The sequence below is a fragment of the Prosopis cineraria genome, unplaced genomic scaffold (assembly GCF_029017545.1).
Source record: "Prosopis cineraria cultivar Desert tree isolate PC_DT_omini unplaced genomic scaffold, ASM2901754v1 PC12, whole genome shotgun sequence".
NCBI lineage: Eukaryota > Viridiplantae > Streptophyta > Magnoliopsida > Fabales > Fabaceae > Prosopis > Prosopis cineraria.
In genome coordinates this window covers 1,479,911-1,501,425 of record NW_026555343.1, presented here as the reverse complement: position 1 = coordinate 1,501,425, position 21,515 = coordinate 1,479,911, and the positions used below count along the sequence as shown (strand labels likewise).

General features: G+C 35.2%; 1 protein-coding gene and 1 pseudogene across 1 annotated transcript; both read right to left on the bottom strand.

The window, feature by feature from the left end:
- Positions 1-33: 33 nt before the first annotated feature.
- LOC129288294 (probable envelope ADP,ATP carrier protein, chloroplastic) lies at positions 34-5,742 on the bottom strand (annotated as a pseudogene).
- A 2,350-nt stretch (positions 5,743-8,092) lies between these two features.
- On the bottom strand, positions 8,093-18,778 carry LOC129288191 (probable envelope ADP,ATP carrier protein, chloroplastic; the record flags this gene model as incomplete). The annotated part of the gene is made up of 10 exons (XM_054924654.1): positions 8,093-9,072; positions 9,845-9,923; positions 10,848-11,017; positions 11,114-11,226; positions 11,300-11,368; positions 16,998-17,081; positions 17,162-17,218; positions 17,315-17,377; positions 17,774-17,830; positions 18,347-18,778. Coding segments are annotated over 10 exons (1,239 nt in total), but the record flags the coding sequence as incomplete, so codon positions are not given.
- Between the last annotated feature and the right edge of the window lie 2,737 nt (positions 18,779-21,515).

The following is a 21,515-nucleotide window of genomic DNA, read 5'->3' as shown; positions in this document are numbered from 1 at the left end:
ATAAGGATAATGTCATGTAAATAAGTCATGATAAGCTAAAGAACAAAAGAACTTGGATTAACCTGTATAATATTTCCAGCACTCAGTTTGACAAATACAACATGGCAGAATTAAATACAGCTACCTAAAAATGAATTGAGCATATCAATATAGTATTTACAAAGCACTTAAAACGACCGTTTCTCCTACAAGGTTCACTTCGCATTGGTACAAAAAAAGACAAGTTGGATGGAGTTCCTTAGACTCAGTTTCTCGGATGAGTAAAGATATTGTAGTGGATTTTTTCCCTCGAACTGAGCACCAAATTATTGATTGCTTTATGAAAACTTCTTCACGGATCATAGATGGACTGAAGTACCTCGCAGAGAGCACTTTTTGATTTTTTCCGCCCTACAACAACATTGCCAGCAAAGCTGGCAGTTCAGGAGTGAAAAAACTCCTATAACTAGTAGGTGATGCTACAAGAGCAATATCCTCGGAGGAAAAGATAGGCTCCGACAATATGAATTATACTTTCAGCATCACTGAGTCTTGGTATTTGTTTGTTTCTTACGATTTTCCTCTGTGATAGTTTGAAACTCTTTCTCACTGGCTGCAATTAGGCGTTTGACAATGTCATATGCGGTTAGCCTGATGCTGCACAGAGAAACAGTAGAGAAATCAAACGAGGAAGCACAAAACGTGATTCAGGGTAAAATATACACGATCATAATTAACTCTACTTTTCATCAATATGCATGCTTAGCATAGTAGAAAAGAAAATGAGCATGTCTTAGCGATCATAACACCAAAGGCCTAGCTTAAGACAATACTTGAGCTACTTATATTTTAACAAGCGGGATGGAATGACGTGTTCAGAAGAAAATGAGGTTATCCCCAGGCAATGAGAAGGTTGCAATAACAATCAAGTCAATAGATCATAATCTTTATTGATACTGCCTCTGGTCCTAATTACAAGGCAAGGTTAACTACTTCGCGGTTTTTACGGCGTGGCAGTTAGCATCCTTAAACTTTTTTAAAAAAACCATATATCTTTCAATTTTTCCTTTCACTAAAATTAAAGTCCACAACAAAATGCTGTACCAATCCCCATGAAACATAATGAGACCAGAAATAATAAAGAAGGGGTAAGATTGTAAAAAATATCAACACTACATTTTTGCTCTATATTTTGAACTAAACAAGGCTTTTTAACTTAGCCCAGTGATTAGAAATGGAGGGAGTATGGACAATAGAAGATCAGAAGTACCTGCTGCTCGGTAGGTTTTTCAAGGCATTGGGCACAAAACCCCGGTATAAACCAATAATTCCATCCCGTTCCGCAATACCTGCATTAAGGGGATTATTGAATTGCTAATAGCACATACTATGAGGCAGTAAACTTCAAGCACTCTAATCTTCTAAATAAATTAAAATATATCCGCAACAAGAGGCTACAACCTGGTTAAGCCAGAATTCCAAGTATATTGATTGATATTTATATTTAAATTGCCTTTTACCTGTATAGAGTTCCTCACAGAAAATATATATGGGCTAGTTTCATGCTTAAAGGCCACAATTTCTTGTTAGGAGTTTCATGCATATAATCTAAAAATCATTGAAAAATTAAATAGAATCTAAAATTATTTCAAGATGTAGAGCGTCACACACAAAATCATAATTCCTATATAAACTCGCCAGAAGTTTCATCGATGAAATATTTTTAATAGCAGAAAGAGAATCTGGCACGGTCAGCTGAAATTGATTTTGAAGGCCTTTGATAGGACCAAGCTATGTTTCTTGCATGCCCTCTCTCCTCACTAAAGTGATAAAAATAAATAACTTCTATAAACCATAGACATAGCACCATCATGCCCCAGTAAACGGCTACAAAATAACGCTCATAATATACTTGAATTTGAATCACTTGGGTGATCAAACCTATTTCCAAATCTTACCCTATTTTATATTATAATAACACCACCTATGAAAAATTTTGGGTAGAAAATTCAAGATGAAAAGGAAAACACTGTATGGAAGAAAATGTAACAGTAGACCTCATTCCGTTAAAGCAACTCTCAACTGGAGTCCTGATCCCTCCTACCAAATAGGTTATTACCCATTCAATTTCCAGTCAAGAATTGGAATACTATACCCTCCGATCCTATTTATAAGACACCTTCTAAAAGTAATTATTGGTCCAAAATATAGAATACCTTATAATAATTAAATCACTTTTTTTCCCTTTCTTGATTAGCATGAAGGTATTTAATATAGTTGTATCATTATTTAAAGTCAAGGATAAAAATAAAAATACATCTAATTTTTTTTAGGATATTAAAAAAAAAATTAACTTTTCTAAAAATGCATGAAACCATCGAAAGTGTCCCACAATAAAGACCAGAGGGAATACATTATCGTGATTCAGTGACTGACATCTGCTGATGACAGAGACAAATTTTAAGTACATAAGCATTCATATAAAACTGATTGCTCAAAAATTCTAACAATGTCTGATTAAGAAATATTTAATTCCAGGCACCCATAAAGTGACTTGACAACAGCTATAAATGCCAACAACCGTGACCGAAAGACTAAACACTAAAACACAAGCTAGACCTTTTAGAATATTAGACTTTCAAACCTCTAATGTTAAATAACCTGTGAAGCTTATACATTTGTCACTAATTAGCACACAAAATACGGAGATAAGCATACACACATATACCAACTGTGTATGCAAGAAAACTATTTTATGTTGAAAGCAAAGAGAAGCAACGCCCACCTGTAAGAGCATCTAGAACGTGTTGTAAGGTGTACCCTTAATTTGCATCTGTCTTCGCACAGTGTCTAGAGGGTAGCATGTAATTGTGGCGAGAGAAGCCGAAAGTACAGCTGTTAGTAGGGAGGTTTCAGTTCTCTTTTGATATTTTTCAGGCAAAGACTTCTTTAATCTATCATTCAAAGATGATCAAGATGTTTCAATTTCAATATCCAAGCCATTCTCTTTTAATTTGCTAAGAAGAAAAAAAGATTATCCGCGAACTCACAAGTCAAAAACACAAAAGTTGACAGCAATATAAGGAGCTATTCCAATTAGGGAAGGCCACAAGCCATAATAGAAAGATGCAAATCCTTCATCTCTTAGCATGCCCAAAGCAACCTAGAAAAGCCAAAGTTTGCTCCATTTTTAAAGAGGCAGATCTTTGTGAGATAAAAAAGCCAGGCCTATCATACCTCTGTCATGGTTCGATAACCTGGTTCAACTGCTAATCGTAATCTCAAGACATCTAATGGGTATGTTATCTACGTAGTCATGAAAAGAAAATTAGATGCATTGATAGATATTATAGTTATAAATAACAATAAATAAATTCACAGTGATATATAGAGTATACTGTAATAAAATGCTGGAATGAAGCACAATAACGTAATAACATGGCTGTCAATCCTACAAGACCTTTGAAATAAGTTACTTACAAGAGTGGATGCCATGCCTGCAAAAGCACCTGCAGCAAGTCTTCCAAAAACAGAGAGCTCGCCATTCTTTCCCCTGAATATTTTCTAGAAATCCAAAAGGATAACTCTAGACATGGGCAAGAAATATTTAGCATTGAAACATTTAACGAGATAGTCAGGGGGTTGGTTACCTTACAGGTTTCATAAGCAAAAAGCTGGACAGCACTATAGGGTATGATCCGAATCACCTGGGATACAAAAGAAGAAACACTAAAATGAAATGACCAGTCAATATTATTTGGAGAAATAGATACCAATAGACTTAACATTTGCAGAGACCTGGGGAACGTTGCCCTTCCAGTAGCCCTTGATGCCTTCTTCTTTTGCTATAACTGTTATAGCCTGTAATTCGTATTAGAGTTAGCTCCAATAAAATTCTTGGATAAATGCTCCAATCAAAAGAGCATTTACTGACAAGATACATTAAAGGTTGGGGCAAAGAGATAGGGAAGACTAAAAATTCAGCATCAACTGACCAGTACATACAAATCTTTTGCCAAGAGTATGCATCTAGTGACAAAAGGGAACCTTATGATAAGTTAGTTGGCAATTTTAATACTGAAAATTTAGTAAATTATCTTTCAATTAGATAGGTACAAAAATCAAGTTCTACCAATTTAAGAGCAAACAACTTCAACAAACCCAAGAATGGTTGATTGATAGCGAGCAACAACTGAATAAGCACGTTTAACACCAAACAGAAAACAAACTATCTTGCAACCATCTTGTTCCACTTTCATTTAGAAGGAATTTCAATAACTAATATTTCATCATATAGGCCATATTTTAAAGTGTTCAATGAATAGTCCACTATACTTGGTCACAGGAATCGAATCAATAACCAGGAAACATCAAAGCCATCAATCCTAAAAGTACCCAATTATATTTGAGAAATCTGGAAAATGACAGCAGTCTGCAGGTGCGTTGGTTTCCTTAAGAACCCTGCTCCTGCTGTCTGGAAGTGGAACCCATGAAATGAACACAAGGATTTTAGGATAAAAGAAAAAAAATTTCAGGCCAATGGCTCGAAGGAGGTTACACATGGCACATAAGCAATCAGCTTCTTATAAAACAACAAAAGAAAGATCAACACTTTTAATGCCTCCATGCTATTAGCTACCATAAAATAAATAAAAACAAACTGCACATATAAAATAGGAAACGATGCAATCATCAAATACCTCAATGAATCCAATTGCCTTCTTAGCACTTTCTTGCCCTATTCGTATTCCATGAGTCTGCAAACACATAATGCCGTATTAAAACAGTCAGCGATCTATACGCACAAGAACAAAGCAAAAACTTTTCTGATCAGCAAAGGCGCATATCTCTTAGCTAAATGATCAGGACACCAGTATAAAAAATTTACCAAAAAAAAAAAAAAGGAAAGGAGAAAGAAAAAAATGAAAAGAGAAACTGGAAAAAGAAGGCCACGATATGTCAATGACGTCCAAACAAATTACAGAGAGCATCTTGGCCCCAAAAAAAAATTATAGAGAGCATCAACTCATTTAAATTGAATAAAGATATTGGACATAGCTCCAATTTCTTTTACCATGAAAACAAAGTTGAAACTAGCGAAAGCTTATATCCAGTCAATGTTGACAAAATATCGAACTTCCACACTAATTTACATTTACTGGTTTCAATCTCCAAGCTTAACGACAAAAAATTGAATTGTCCACGCTTCGAAAAATGTAGCGAATTTCAGCCATTACAATTCTCGAAAATAAACAAGTATAACAAATGCAGGTGAGGAATTAACCGTGTCAAGTCAGAGACAGCACCTGCATAAGGATCTTGATGCGGTCCAGCGGAGCAGTGACAGTCTTGGCAGTAGCACCGGCAATGGCTCCGGCAAAGAACACGCAAACATCTCTGGGCACGAATGTGACAACGGCCAGTGGATGCTTCAGGAGCTGAGCCAGCGTCGGCCTGAATTGTTTTTCAACTTTCCTCTCTGCTATCGAAACACAGGCGAATTTGCAATCATCGCCGCGGGAACCAACCTCGCCATAACCGTCGGTGGCGAGACTGAGGGTGATCTTCTTCCACAACGGTTCATGGTCTTCGGGGTCAACGACATTGTTCAAAGAGTTTGAGAGGTTTGGAATGCTTCGCGTTGCGAAAAGGACTCTTTCCTCTCTCATGGTTTGGTTCAGGATGAAGCACAACGCAAAGGAGATTAACGAGGAAGGTGGACGCAGGAGAGAGGAGCCAATACACATCCAACACACACGCACGTATACAATGCTTTGTGTGCGTGCGTGCGTGCGTGAGTGTGTAAGCTTTTGACAGTTACATGATATGGTGGTTTAAAAAAAAAAAAAAACAATCTACATGATGAACATGGGACGGGGAAGATCAGTTACATGAAATATGAAAAATTAACCATTGGCCTCCACATTTTGGGCATGCTAGTTTTTAACTCACTTAACATAACTCGGTTTTTATAATTTTATCCATTTCTTAAATTTTAACACAACTGAATTCTTATAATTTTAGCAATTAAAAAAAATTAATACTGATTGCTCATGGAAGGGTCAAACTTCTTCACGTGTGCCAAGCATGCCGAAGGAGTGAATCCTTGATCTGAGCGTTGTGGATACCTAAGATCCTTTATCATAATTTTTTTGGATCATTGTGGCTGTTCAGCACAATGGGCTCAATTTTTTTGGAGAAATCAAGCATGTTAAAAGAAACGTGAATGAGTACAATGTAGAGGAAATGTTTAAGTTTCCAAAACCGTAACTAATCTCAAGGCACTGAAGTTACAAAGTTATGTTAGATGAAGCTATGCAAGTTTGGTTGCTTTCTTCTTTTTAGCAGAAGGAAGTAGTTTGTTACATTTCACATTGGACGAAATTATTAGTATATAAGTAGGTGCACCACACACTTCATTAAGTTAGCTTTTTGGGAAGAAAGTAATGACTTTATGATAAGGATCACTCATGATAAGAGCGTTATGGATTGGTCAGAAGAGCTATTATATTCCACATTAGAGAAACTTGAAGAGAGTCCTAAGAATATAAGTGAGTGCTTTGTACATTCTATTGAGCTAGCTTTTTAAGAAGAGAATAATAGTTTTGTGATAAGATGTTTTGTGTTTGAATTCAAATCTCTTCTGTCAAGTGATGGAGATAATTGCTCTTGCTCTTTTAGGGCACTAAGGGTTCTTCATGGATGAGGACATGCTCTACATTTTCAGGGCAAGATAGGTGGATGGGCATTTCTAGATGGATGGGGTTGATACCCACCATTTCACTTAAACCGGCATTGCTCCTCTTCTCTAATGGGCTATACTACTACTTTAATTGGATGTTAAATATGTCCAACTCTATTTAATCAGCCCCAAGAGCATTTGTTATATTTTAATAATAACTTTGTTTTTTATAATTTTATTCTTTAAAATGTAAGGACCAACATTTAAATAGATAAAATTATAGGAACTGAGTTAAAAGAGTCAAAATTTAGATATTCAATTTCAGTTGAGTTAAAATTATAAGGATTAATTTATTGAAGACTGAGTTTTAATTGAGTCAAAAATTATAAGAATTAAATTATTAATTTTTACTTAAATATATTAAAATACTTAAAATTAAATGGACAGCTGCAATTAGATTAGATAGCAACTTGGATTGAAGTAGTTTATGTGTTGTGACCTGATTGAAGAGTACACAGTTGATGTGATGCTTCTAGAGCATGGAAGAATTTCTCTATATGCGTGTTTAACAAATGATATTGGCAGGTGGGGTGGTCTCGCTTAATAGCTCTTTCCTTGTATGAATTCCGTCCAAACTCCAAGAAACACTTTGAGCTTTAGTATCATGAAAGTACCAATTCTTTTAAATTTTATTTTATAAGTTCATGTTATTATTCATTTAGTAAATCTTTTTTACTTTAATTTTTAATAACTTTATCAATTCACCACAATTTCTTAAAAAAAAAAAACGAAATTAAGGTATTCTTTTACTTGTTTTAAAACCTCTACATGTCCTTTATATAGAAAAGATATAGCCACACAAGTTTAAAACCAAATGCACTACCAAAAACAAAATCAAAAGCACAGATTGTTCTAATGGGCAGAAATATAGTCCAACTCAATTGATTAAATACTTATATTTAAACTATTGTCATAATTAAGGACTTAAAGTCAAGATGTTATCTACTTCCAGGAAAAAGTATGATAAAATTCTACTTTCGTTTGACCATATCATCAATTGATATCACAAAACTGTTCAAACACATTCAAACTATCCTATACATCTAACAAAAGCCTATTCAGGATTTAAATAACACCAGCCTCCAGTCCCATTTTTACAGTTCTGTTGTTCAACTCAAAGAGCCTTATGACTAGACTAGAGACTGGACTATCGTTTAGCAATATGGGCGAAGAAGTGTTAACTTTGTTGCTTGCTCAATTCCGTCCTTTGAGCATTGCAGGCACTAGTGGATAATGGTTGTATAGGATTCGGCTTAGGCCTCCCTTTTACACACACACACACACACACACACACACACACACACACACAAAGCTCTTTCCACATGTAAATTTATTAATTTCACAACTTCTATATATATATATATATATATATTAAGAAAATACTGATTCTATGATATTACTATGAAACAACCATTACAAAAATACATCCAAAATCAGAAAAAAGCAAAAATACATCATGAAAGGTGAGGTTGCTCCAAGGTGCAAAGAGAAGCATCAATATCCTGTGCATGTGTCTCTAAGCCAGCAGCACAAAGACTGTTTTCTCTATAAATACAATTAAAAATAACCTCCCATTCTCTCAACAATAAATTCCTAGTTTCTTCAATCACATCTTTGAATGGGTGCTCGCCACTGTTTCCTCTGGTTAAGAGATTTATAGCTTGTGCACAATCTGAATTGACTTCAATCTCGCGCATACCACTGTGCCAACTCAAATATTAGACCTGTTACAATCCCTATAGTTTCACATGCATACTTTAAAAAATGAAGCTACCCTATCATCCCTTGTTCATACTGTAGTGAAAACATATATAGTCTAATTACTTTCACACGCATAACCAGACTATTTTCCAAACTTAGCATAATAGACATCACAGTGCATCAAAATAGACTTAAGCCAGCATATTCATCCACTTTAGCTAGAAGCCAATTTGCATGCTCTTATCTTCGCTTGTTCTTTCACCTGACATGGTTAGAACGAGATCAACAGTGAGATTTTGGAGAAAATTTCAGTAGCAAAACCGCCCTTCTTTTGTGTGCATGTTTGTCACTTGTGTAAATCGAATGCTTGCATGCATTTATAGTTCTATGAATTGAACTTTGTTTTAAGAAATGAGTTGGTGTGTGATGCTGACAGTTCAGGGAAAGCACTCCCATAGTTAGTGGATGATGCTGCAAGAGCAATAACTTCAGAGGATATGAATAGGTTGTGATAATATGAATTCAATTCTCAGCATCAATAAGTCTTGGAATTTGTTTGTTTCTTGCGATTTTCCTCAGTGATTGTTTGAAACTCTTCCTCACTTGCTGCAATTAGGCGTTGAACAATGTCATATGTAGTAAGCCTGATGCTGCAAAGAGAAACAGTGGAAAAATCAGATGATAAAGCATTCATTAAGGGTAAATATACACAATCATAATTATATATATACTCCTTCCAGTCCCTATTATAGGACAAGAGCACCTTCTAGAAGGATTTTTTGGTCTTTAACATAAAGTATTTGATGGGGTATTAATTTACATTTTTTCAATATTACCTCTATTTAAACTCATTAACTATGAGAGAGAATGTAATATAAATTTAAAAAATTCTCATTTAGAAAAGGGTAAAATTGAAATTTATTCTATTTTCAGAAAAAATTAATATTTTAACCATCTCACCATGGTTTCGATAAGGTAGTTAGAAACATTATAATAGGCACTAGAGGGAGTACACACAAACTGCGTATGCTTAATGCAGTACTAAAGAAAATTAGTTTTCCTTAAAAATCTTAATGCCAAAAGTGCAGCTTAAGACAATATTGATTCGCTAATATTTTTCACAAGCAGGAAGCAATGATTTATTCAAGGGGGGAAGACAAATGTAGTTATCACCAGGCAAGGTTATAAAGATTGAAACCATTAAAACCCATGGAAAAAATATGTATTCTGCAAATAAAGAAAAACCCATTGAAATAGATAAAAATTTAAGTATTGGTTTTATTTTTTATTTTTTTTTGGCCCGGGGGGGTTGGTTTGGGGGCAACGTTTAAGTATTGGTTTGACGCAACGAGGAGGTTGCAATAAAAATCAGGTTAATAGATCACAATCTTTATTGTATAGACAACGGAAAATCAGAGGAACCTGCTGGTTGGGAAGTTTTTCAAGGCATTGGGCAGAAAACCCCGGTACAACCCTATAGCTCCATCCCGTTCGATAATACCTGCATTGGTTGATTCATTGATTTGGTAATAGCACAATCTACTGAGGCATTGAACTTCAAGTGCTCTTATCTTTCAAAATAAAATAAAGTGTCTCACACTCGAGATAGACTATGACCTGTTTAAGCCTGAATTCAAATTATAGTGATCGATATCAAATTGCCTTTTTGCTGTACAGAGTCCCACCTATAGCATGCATGGTCTAGTTTCGTGTTTAAAATCCAAAATTCCTTGTCAGGAGACAGGAGTTTCATGCATATATAATCTGAACAAGCATAGCAATATTAAACAGAATCTTCAGTTGTTTTGAAATGTAAAATCCTAATTCTTATACAAACACTCTAGAAGTTTCATAGATGAAATATTTCTCAATAATTGAAATAAAAACCAATACCATGCGGATGGAAATAAGCAAGTTGGGAGAGCTATCTGACTATCTCCAATTTAGGACCTAACGATCCTCAAATCTAAATTAGTTGATAGTATTGAATAAAAGATATTTTGTGTATCAGCATTTCATATCCTATTCATAAAATCCCTCTTGGTGTTGCTGCATACATTGCAACAATTCTGTACCTCCGAATGCATAAATTTTCAGCATTCAAAGTCTTCAATAAGTATTCATATAAAACTGATTCCAAAAAATCCCAAGAATGTCTGATTAAGGAACTATTAAATTCCAGGAACCAGAAAAGTGACTTGGCTCCTGCGGCTACAAATGCCAACAACATTGGGCAAAATACCAAACACTCACACAAAAGTTAGACCTTCTAGTAAAGCGAACTTTCTAACCTCTAATGTCAAGGTCAAACAACCTCTGAAGCTTATATATTTGTTACTAATTAGCACGGATTGTAGATACAAAGACACATACCAAATGCATGTGAGGCACTATTTCATGTTGAGAGTAAAGGAGAAATCCCTACCTGAAAGAGCATCTACAACTGTCTTGTAAGGTGTACCCTTAATTTGCATCTGTCTTCGCATAGTGTCTAGAGGGTATGATGTCAGCGTGGCAAGAGAAGTTGAAAGAACAGCTGTTAGTAGTGAGATTTCAGTTCTCTTCTGATATTTATCAGGCAAAGACTTCTTTAATCTATTATTCAGAGATGATTAAGATGTTTCAATCACAATATCCAAAGCCATCCTCTATTAATTTACTTAGAAGATAAAATATTGTCCGTGAACTCACAAGTCAAAAACACAGAAATTGACAGCAATGTAAGGAGCTATTGCAATTAGAGAAGGCCCCAACCCCTTGTAGAAAGATGCAAGTCCTTCGCCTCTTAACATGCCCAAGGAAACCTGGAAAAGCCACAGTAGGACCATTTTCACAGAGGCAGATGTTAGTTATATGCAAAAGCCAGCTCTACCATACCCCTGTCATTGATCGGTAACCAGGTTCAACAGCTATTCGTAATCTCAAGACATCTAATGGGTATGTTACCTACATCAATATGAACAAAATTAGATAAATTGGTGGGCATTGTAAATAGCATTAAATAAAATTTAAAAAGAGTCATGAGAATTTAGAAGTGTAAAAACAGATTAATTCACCCAAAAAAACTGTTCATAGTGGTATGTAGAATACAATATAATGCTGGAATGAAGCACAGTAACACGACAACATGTTTGTCAAACCCACAACTAAATCCTTGTGTATTTTTGAATCACAGAAAACTGTATATTATTCACAGATGCACAGTACATATATAGTTTACAAATAACAACTATAAAGGAAAGAAAATCAAATCCAGAATAAAATATTAACTCCCATGATCCCATCTAATTATATCCCTATATTTAAGGAATAAATCTTTCTAATAAAATATATTAAATATTAGTTTGACTATTTTCACACTCTCCCTCAAATTGGATCATAGATACTAATTATGTCCGACTCGCTCAAGCAAATTTCAAAAGCAAGTTTATGCAACCCTTTAGTCAACATGTTTGTTGCTTGAAGATTTGTCGATAGGAAGGTTAGGCATATGATTCCATCTTCCACCTTCTCTCTAATGAAGTGTCTGTCTATCTCCACATGCTTAGACTTCTCATGTTGGATAGGATTCAAGGCCATATTGATGGCAGCCTTATTATCACAATACAGTTTTAGTAGGAGATCGAGTCAAACATGGATTTCCTCCAATACCCTCTTCAACCAAGGTTCTTCCATTGTGCTTTGAGCAAGTACCCTTAACTCAGATTCAGCACTATTTTAGGAGACAACTTTTTGCTTCTAACTCTTCCAGGTAACAAGATTTCCCTATACAAATGAGCAATAACCAGTAGTCGATCTTCTGTATGGACGACATCCACCCAAATCTGCATCTGTGTATACTTCTATAGTTCTTCGATCATGCTTTTGGAACACCAAACCTCTTCTAGGGGTACTCTTCAAATACCTCAGGATCTTATATGCCACTTCCATGTGTTTTTCCTTTGGTTCAAACATATATTGACTAGCTACACTCACAGCAAATACTATGTTAGGTCTTGTGTGTGAGAGATAGATAAGTTTCCCAAAAAACCTTTGATATCTCTTTGTTAGCTAGCTTTTCTTTTTCCTTATCCTCCTCTTCCTCAGAATTGCCCTCTTCCTTCTTAGATTTTTGCTTCTTCCTTGGAACATCAATAAGGGTTTCAACAGGTTTACACCCTAGCATACTTGTCTCTTTTAAGAGATAAAGTACTTTTTTTTTTTGAGATACATAAATACCCTGCTTTGATCTGGCAACCTCCATGCCCAGGAAATACTTCATATCTCCAAGGTCCTTGACCTTGAATTCTCTTCACAGAGCAGCTTTCACTCTTGTTATTTCTTCACTATGGTCAGAATACACCTCTTACCTCCCTCTACTTTGACAAACATGGTATGATCCGATAGTCCTTGTTGGTAGCCTTGTAATATTAAGATCTTTGAGAATCTATCAAACCAAGCTCGCGAGGATTGCTTCAGACCATATAAAGATTTCTTTAATTTGCATACTTGGTCAACCCTTCCCTCAATGAAGCCAAGGGGCAAGGTCATATAAACTTCTTTTAATTCTACATTTAGAAAGGCATTTTTTATGCCCATTCAGTGTAACGGCCATTCAAGGTTGGCTGCTATAGATAGCAGTACCCAAATAGTACTCCCTCTATTCCAAATTATAAGACACTTTTAGGAAAGATTTAACGTCCTAAAATATAAGACACGTTAATAAAAATAAAGTTTCATTAATGATTCTTTTTCAATATTACCCTTCTCATATATTCTCTTTTTTCAATATTCTTTTATCAATGGAGTATTAAATGAAGGATATTTTTGAAAGTTTATATTTTTGTCTTGAAAAAATAAGGTTGTAAAGTGTATTTAATGAGTTTTATTGGTATGTGAGATTTTGTCTAAAAGTATCTTATAATTTAGGACGGAGGGAGTATTTAATTTTGCCATTGGTGCGAAAGTTTCCTGGTAATCAACGCCATGAGTCTGTGTGAATCCTTTAGCCACCAATCGAGCCTTCAACTTATGGAGGCTCCTCTCAGCCTGATATTTAGGGTAAAAATCCATTTGCAACTTACTAGCTTGTTGTACCTTGGCTTCTGCACAGTCTCCCAAGTCCCATTTTCTTCTAATGCTTTCATTTCTTCTAAGATAGCCTCTCTCCATCCCCTTGTTTTTAAGACCTAGATGTTATTAAGAATACTAATATTTAGCAATAAATGCTCCATAACTACGTGACAGGGCTTCATATGACAAGTATTTTTGAATGGGATGTTGTGTACAAGACCGAGGTTTCTTCCTAAGGGGAATTGGCAATTCTAGATCAACTTCTAAGGTCTTCTCCATATCAAGATTTTCATCAATACTCTTATCTTCCTCTCCGAGACTTTCTTTCCTAGAATCTCCCACCAGTTCTAATCTTGGTACTGCCCTGTATGAGGGCCCTTATACCTTGTTTCATCTTTCGTGTGTAAACTTTGATCTCTTTACCCTTGGCACCAGCATCCTTGTCTCCCCCCGAACCTGCATTTTCTTTTGCTTCTAGCATACAAGGTACAGGCACAGGCTCAAGAGAAATATCAAGAGAAGTATGGTGGTTAAGAGAGTCAATAGGAGAATGCTCACGGTCAAGAGTCAACTGAAATTCACTCCAATGCTCCCCCTAAATTGAAGGAGATGGGTAAAAAGACTCAGGTTCAGAGAAAGTGACATCATGGCTAACATAGAGATGCTTGGAAGAAGGATCAAAGCATTTGTACCCTTTCTAGATGGAAGAGTAAACCAAGAACACACACTTGACAACTTGAGGCTCAAGTTTGGTGGATGAATGGAGATGAACAAAGGCAGAGCACCCAAAAATTTTCAAAGGAATATTGGTCTCAATGAGAGAGAGTTTGGCGAAGACACTCAAGTGGAATAGAGTAGGACAATATTTTACAAGGTATACGATTAATGAGATAAGTGGCAATAAGAATGGCATGTCCCCAGAAGTATTTAGACACATTTGTGGTAAACAGAAGGGAACGAGCAACTTCGTAAATGTCTATTTTTTTGTTCAGCCACCCCATTTTGTTAAGGGCAGTTAGCATAGGAACTCTTATGAATATATTCAGTGCTGTTATCAGTTTGGAGAATTTTAATAGATATGTGAAATTGGTTCAATGTTCAATATCATGGTAAAGAATTTGATGAAAATAGATGTCACATAAGACTTATCTTTCATTAGCTATACCCAGCACACACGAGTATGGTCATCAATAAAAGTAACAAACCACTTGGTATGAGTTCTATTAGGAACACGAGAAGGATCCCACACATCACTATGAACGATAGCAAAAGGTTGAGAGAGCTTGTATTGAGAGTGCGGAAATGAAGATCGATGATGTTTGGCCAATTGACAAATATCACAATGAAAACTAAAAATTTTATTAGATGGAAAATGAGGAAACAAATGACTCAAGTAGTGGACATTGGGATGACCTATTCTTTTATGCTATAACAAAATATTAACACTTTCAAAGGTAAATGCAAGGTTGCAGCAGATATGAGACTAGAGATTAGTCATGGTTGATTCATCCAAGTAGAAGAATCCATCACACTCCTTAGCAATGCCAATCATCTTCCAAGATGAGAGATCTTGGAAAATAGAATGAGTAGAAAAAAATGAGCACTACAATGAGGTTGTTTAGTCAACTTGCTTATAGATAACAAATTACAAGCAAGATAAGGGACATGAAGAACAGAATCCAATTGCAAAAATTCAGTAATACTAATACTGCCCTTTCTAGCTATAGTAGAAGAAGTGTCATTAGTTATATCAAGTTTTTCACGTCCACTATATGGGACATATGGTGTAAATAATGTAGAATCCATAGTCATGTGATTAGAGGCCCTATAATCAACAATCCATTTAGACTTAGCAGAGCAAACATTGAACGGATAATGAGAATTACCTCTCTTAGCCACCAAAGCATTATGTGATAAAGAAGATGACTGGATGGATTGTAAGGATTAAAGCGTTTCAATGAGCTTATTTAACTGGTCCTTATCAACAGCCAAAAAGGAAGTAGGTTTGTCTTGTGTAGACTTAGATTTAGCCTGATAACCATGAGACTTACCTTTACAAGGTTTCTAGTCAAGGAGCTTTCTATGGAGATCCTAACACTTACCTTTCAAGTAGCCAGTATTCTTACAATGGTCACACACAATTTTTCCTTTTGCATCCTTTTGTCCTTAATTAGAATGCCTGCTTACTAAAGCAGAAGATTCAAATGAAGGAGGAACAAAAGAAGGGGTAGGTAACATCAACTTACGACGAGAAGACTCTCCGCAAACTTCAGCAAAAGCATCATAGGTTGATGATAATGGGGTGCGATCCAATATGCGACTCCAAACATCATCTAGTGAGTGACGAATGCCATCCAAGAATTGAATGACCCACTCATCTTCAATACGACACTTGTACCTTACTGCATTGTTGGAACAAGACCATTCCTCATTTGTGTTGAGGTCAATTTCTTGCCATATAGCAACTAGGTCCAACCAGAATTCTGTTACCTCCCATTCACCTTGTTTGATTTGCCAACTTCGTGTCTTCAAGTCATAAAGTCAGGCACCATCTTCACCATCCGAATATAACTCCTTAACCGCTTCCCAAATATCTTGTGCCATTGGAAGAAACATGAAGGAGCGTCGAATTTGTGGTGTCAAAGCATTAATCAGCCATGAAGCTACCATAGAATTGTCAGTCTCCTACTTCACCATAGCCTTCGAGTCTAATGTGTTTAGAACCTTAGAGTGGCTAATGATTAAACCCAGCTTGCCTCATCCCCTGATAGCAAGTTTGATTGCTTGGGCCCATTCACGATAGTTGCAGCCATTGAATTTTTCTGAGATGAGAAGAGTAGAAGTCCCTTTGGTAGAACTCAACCCTTAGGGAGTTCCACCATATGGGTTAATGTTTAAGTCAATCCTTGCGCCAACGCCAATACCTATAGTTGGAAGGTGTAGAATGCACGAATCTGACCCTACGTGTGATGCAATTCTGGTGACGGAAGCTGAAGAGAGGGAGTAGCACAGTGCAAGGAAAACACTGAAGTTGATCATGATCATGCCAAAGGAGAATGCTCATGAAGATGCGTTCTTGTGCGACTCGTGACTCAGGGATGTTACACCAGGAGGAGACACTCATGGAAGAAGACCATCCTAGAAGAAACGCTAACCAACATGCGTTCTTCGTGCAACTCTAGACTCTGACGTGTTGTGTGACGCCGGTTGTGCCAAAGGAGAATGCCAATCGATGAGTCGTGCTTCGTGGAATTAGCGAGTGGGAATCTCGACTAAGTGAACCAGCTTTGACGCCATGTGTATTTTTTAATCATAGAAAACTGTATATTAGTCACAGATGCATAGTACATATATAGTTTACAAATAACAACTATAAAGGAAATCAAATCAAATCAAGAATAAAATATTAACTCCCATGATCCCATCTAATTATATCCCTATATTGAAGGACTAAATCTTTCTAATAAAATACATTAAATATTAGTTTGACTATTCTCACAATCCTTTTCAATAAATTACTTACGAAAGTGGATGTCATGCCTGCAAAAGCACCTGCAGCGAGTCTTCCAAAAACAGAAAGCTCACCATTCTTTCCCCTGAATATTTTCTATAAATCCAAAAAAAGAAATCTAGACTTGAAAGAGAAATATTTAGCATAAAAATTTTAAGAGATAGTTAAGGGGTAACCTTGTAGTTTTCATAAGCAAAAAGCTGGACAGCACTATAAGGTATGATCCAAATCACCTGGAAGTCAAATTAAGAAATGCTAAAACAAATGAAATGACCAGTCAATATTATTTAGAGAAAAGAATACCAATAAACTCGATCAACTGCAGAGACCTGGGGGAGGCTGCCCTTCCAGTAACCCCTGATGCCTTCTTCCTTCCCTATAACTGTTATAGCCTGTAATTCATATTTGTGTTAGCTCCAATAAATAGTTAAGATAAACGTTCTCATCAGAAGAGCTAAATGCATTGAAAATATCATTGCGTTTCTGTGAGAACCCTAATCCTTAAAAGTTTATTGCTGTGTTTCTATGAGCTAAGTGCCTTCTTAGTGCATTGTTAACAATTCCCAGATAGACATGAGCAATCTACAAAATGACTGGGTATGAGTTGTTTTGTTTCTATGAGAACCCTGATCCTGCTATCTAGAACCAATGAAGACAAGAATTTAAGGATGAAGAAAGTTTCGGGTCTAGAGGGAGTTAAATGTGGCATGTAAGCAACCAGCTTATTGCGAAAACAGCAGAATAAAGATCATAAAATAATAGTAGGAAATGATGCAAACGTTAACTACCTCAATGAAACCAAATGCCTTCTTAGCACTTTCTTGCCCGACCCGTACTCCGTGAGTCTGCAAAAAAAATTATAAGCAAGGAGCAACCAAAAAGCTTTCTGATCAGCAAGGAGCATATCTCGTTGCTAAATGATAACCACATAACTTTAAAATACCCAAAAAAAAAAAAGGAAAGGAAAAGGAAAAGAAAATTGCAAGAAAAGGGTGGGGGGGAACACAAGATGTCGAGCACGAGCAAAAAAATTAGAGAGCAACAACTCATTCATATTGAATAAAGATATTATACATACCTGCAATTTCTTTCACCATGAAAACAAATTTAAGTCAATTAACTGGGAAACAAAGACTCCCGATAGTCCGATACGGAAAGTTTATATCTCAATATTTTTTAAAAAAATTCGAATTTCCACACCTTATTTACATATACCGGTCTTCATCTCCACGCTTTATTACCAAAAATTCAACTTTTGACGCCACGAGAGTTGTATCGAATTCTCGCTCACGCAGTTTCCAAATAGACCGAGTATGAGAAATGTAGTTCAGGAATTAAGAGTGCGAAGTCAGAAACAGCACCTGCATTAGGAACTTGATGCGATCCAGCGGAGCTGTGACAGTCTTCGAAGCAGCACCGGCAATGGCCCCGGCAAAGAAAAGGGCAACATCTTTGGGAACGAATGCGACGATGGCCAGCGGATGCTTCAGTAGCTGAGCCAGGGTCGGCATGAATTCTTTATCAGCTTTCCTCTCAGCTATCGAAACACAGGCGAATTTGTAATCGTCACCGCGGGAACCACGAGCGCCATAATCCGCGGTGGCGAAACTGAGGGTGGTCTTCTTCCAAAATGGCTCATTGTGGTCAGGATCAACGGCATAATTTAAAGATTTGTGAGGTTTGGAATTTTTCGCGTTGTGAGAGAGAGTTTTTCCTCTCTCATGCTTCGGTTTAGTACGAAGCACAAAGGAGATAAGCCAGTATCGGACTTGCTGAAAGTGGAGCGAAGGAAATCAACCAAGAGCGAGAAAGACCGAGAATATTATTGGGCATCATTCTAGCACGTGAGATTAGTGGTTCATTAAGGGCATGTTTGAGAGGACATGATGAAATGGGAAGGAGAATTCCCTTGTTTGGGAGTTTCGTTAATTATTATTTAAAAATAATTATAAAATTAATAAATTTGAATATGATATAATTATATTTTTTAAATTTTAAAGTAAAGGAGAGTGAAGGAGTGAGAAAGATAAAATAATTTTATAAAAATATTATTTATACCATATCATTTCATCCTTAACATCAATTAACCCCAAATCATGGGGTCAAGAAAAATAAATTTAGGATGACAAGGAACGGTTTGAAAGGCTACTTTAATTTATTCCATCCTTTTTTAAAATTTTTTTCCCAACAATGGCATAATATTTCTAGCAATCTCATTCCATTTTATCTTAAAAAAAAAACCTCAAACATTATTTAAGATATTCACTGGTTCAATGCGATTTGATTTAGTTTTGAGAAAAAAATAAGATGAAACCAAATCAATCAATTGACTATAATTTGAGATCTATTTAATTTTTTCTCTAATTGATTTGTTTCAATTTTTGACCGATTTAATTCAATTTACTTTAAGTCTAAATTAAGTTTGAATTTTTTTAATAAAATATTATTTATAATCACCAATATATGTCTATCTATGCTCACCAATAATTTTTCACTATTAACTATGAAAATCTCTTGAGGATGAAAAAAATATTTTTTTAATAATTAATTAGTATATTTAACTATCAAAAGTCAATATATTGTCTTTAAAACACTTGATTATAAAATAAAAAATTTTCTTAAACAATTATAAATAACATTTAATTAATTGTAATTTATTTTTACTAATAATTTACAAATAACTAAACTTGAAAAAGAAAAAATACTTTAACAAATTTATAAAAATATATATAATAAATATAATAAGACTTGGTTCAATTTAATTCAAGTTTTCAAATCAAAATTATTGGTTTGGTTAAAAGAAAAACTAAAGCAAACCTTGTTTATAATTGGTTTGGATCAATTCATGTTAATCCATTTTAGTTTCATTTGATATGATCGATTTAGATTGATTTTGAACACTTTTTTAATCATCACCATATGTATTTAGCCATTTTAAAAGATAAACAAAGTCTATTTCTTGTATAAAAAATTGATTTGATTGATTTAGAAATCCCAAAAGTTCAAGCTAGTGTTTCAACTCTATTCAAGATTTTAGTTTGATTTTGAAAAAAAATACAAGGTATGTATATTTTTAATTTCTATTTTTTATAGTTTGAAGTCCCTTGAATTTTGTTGTGTACCATGTTAGCTCTTACAATTATGTATATTTATATTTTTTTATCAATCATTATTTATTTTTAAAAATAAAATTTTTTTTGGGTAATAAAGAGCAAATTACAATTAAGTACTACAAGGGTTAAACATAATTATTCTAGAATAAGTCTTTGAGAAAGATAAAAACAAAGGTTTATAAATAATCTCTTGCAGGGATTGAAAGTTTGTGGATGCAACTCGCAAATCATGATGAATCGATTCCTGCTTGATCAGCATAAAACGGAAGATTTTGAGTCAAGTCTTAAATGATAGTTAATCTCTCAAATCTTCATTGTGTATCCACCATAACAATTTCTTGAAACATGACAGTGCTGTCTCCCATGTGCTATGATTTCTCTACTTCTAATAATAGAATCGCTTGATAAATTTTCCTTTCACAAAACACCTGCGCAGTAACCTACAAAAAATTTCCATTATTATTGTTCATTACCTTATGTTGCCATGAAATTTTCCATCCATGTGTCAGGGCCTCTTTTTGGGCTTGATCCTCACATATTACAAACCGGTGACAAAGAAGAGATTTACCTTCCTATATATCTTCTAGCTAGAAAGTGCAACTGAGAAAGATCAAGAAAAACTTCTTACTCTTGCCAATATGGAGATCAAATGATGGATATTACTACCATGAACAACTTAATTTTTGACATGCTGGATGGACGAGATGATAATAAATGAAGTTTTGGTAGCCTCTACCTACTATGTATTTCTTATATTTGTTTGAGCCAACCATTGCTTAAGCGATATGGAGAAGGTGGAAGAAATATTCTCAATTTTGATAGCTAGTGGACTAACAAATCAAACTGCTCTTGCCCAACCACATTTAAGGAACAAATGATCTATAGTTTTATCTACATCATTACAAAAAGGGCATAGAAATGTTCTTGAGATGTTGTTTAATGACATCTCTAACTGGGATCACAAGATTCGTAACCTTCCAAATCTACAAAAAAATTTAATATAGTAGATCAATCTTTTAGAGAATGTCCTAAATATGGGGAGGTTCTATCTCATCCTCAATGTTTCTTGCTAGTTGATATCCTTGCTTGACTGTGTAGGTTCCTATTGTATTGTTTCCAAATGATGGAGTCTTCCTTAAAAAAATAGAAAAATTCATCTAGAGTATTTTGTTACAGGTTTGTTAGGAATAAAGACAAGTAAGGGTATCTACATGCCATCCTTCTCTATTATGCTTAATCAGATTCGACACTGTCTGTATACTAGGCGGTAGAGAAGACAACATAGGTCACCATAAATAGTGGGTGAGAGGTATATTAGTACCATAGCCAATTTTCTAAGAAAGGTAAGGTTCAATCAAGTACTGAGATGTTAAGATCCCCTGCCATATCCAAGACATCCCATTACTATTACAAAATA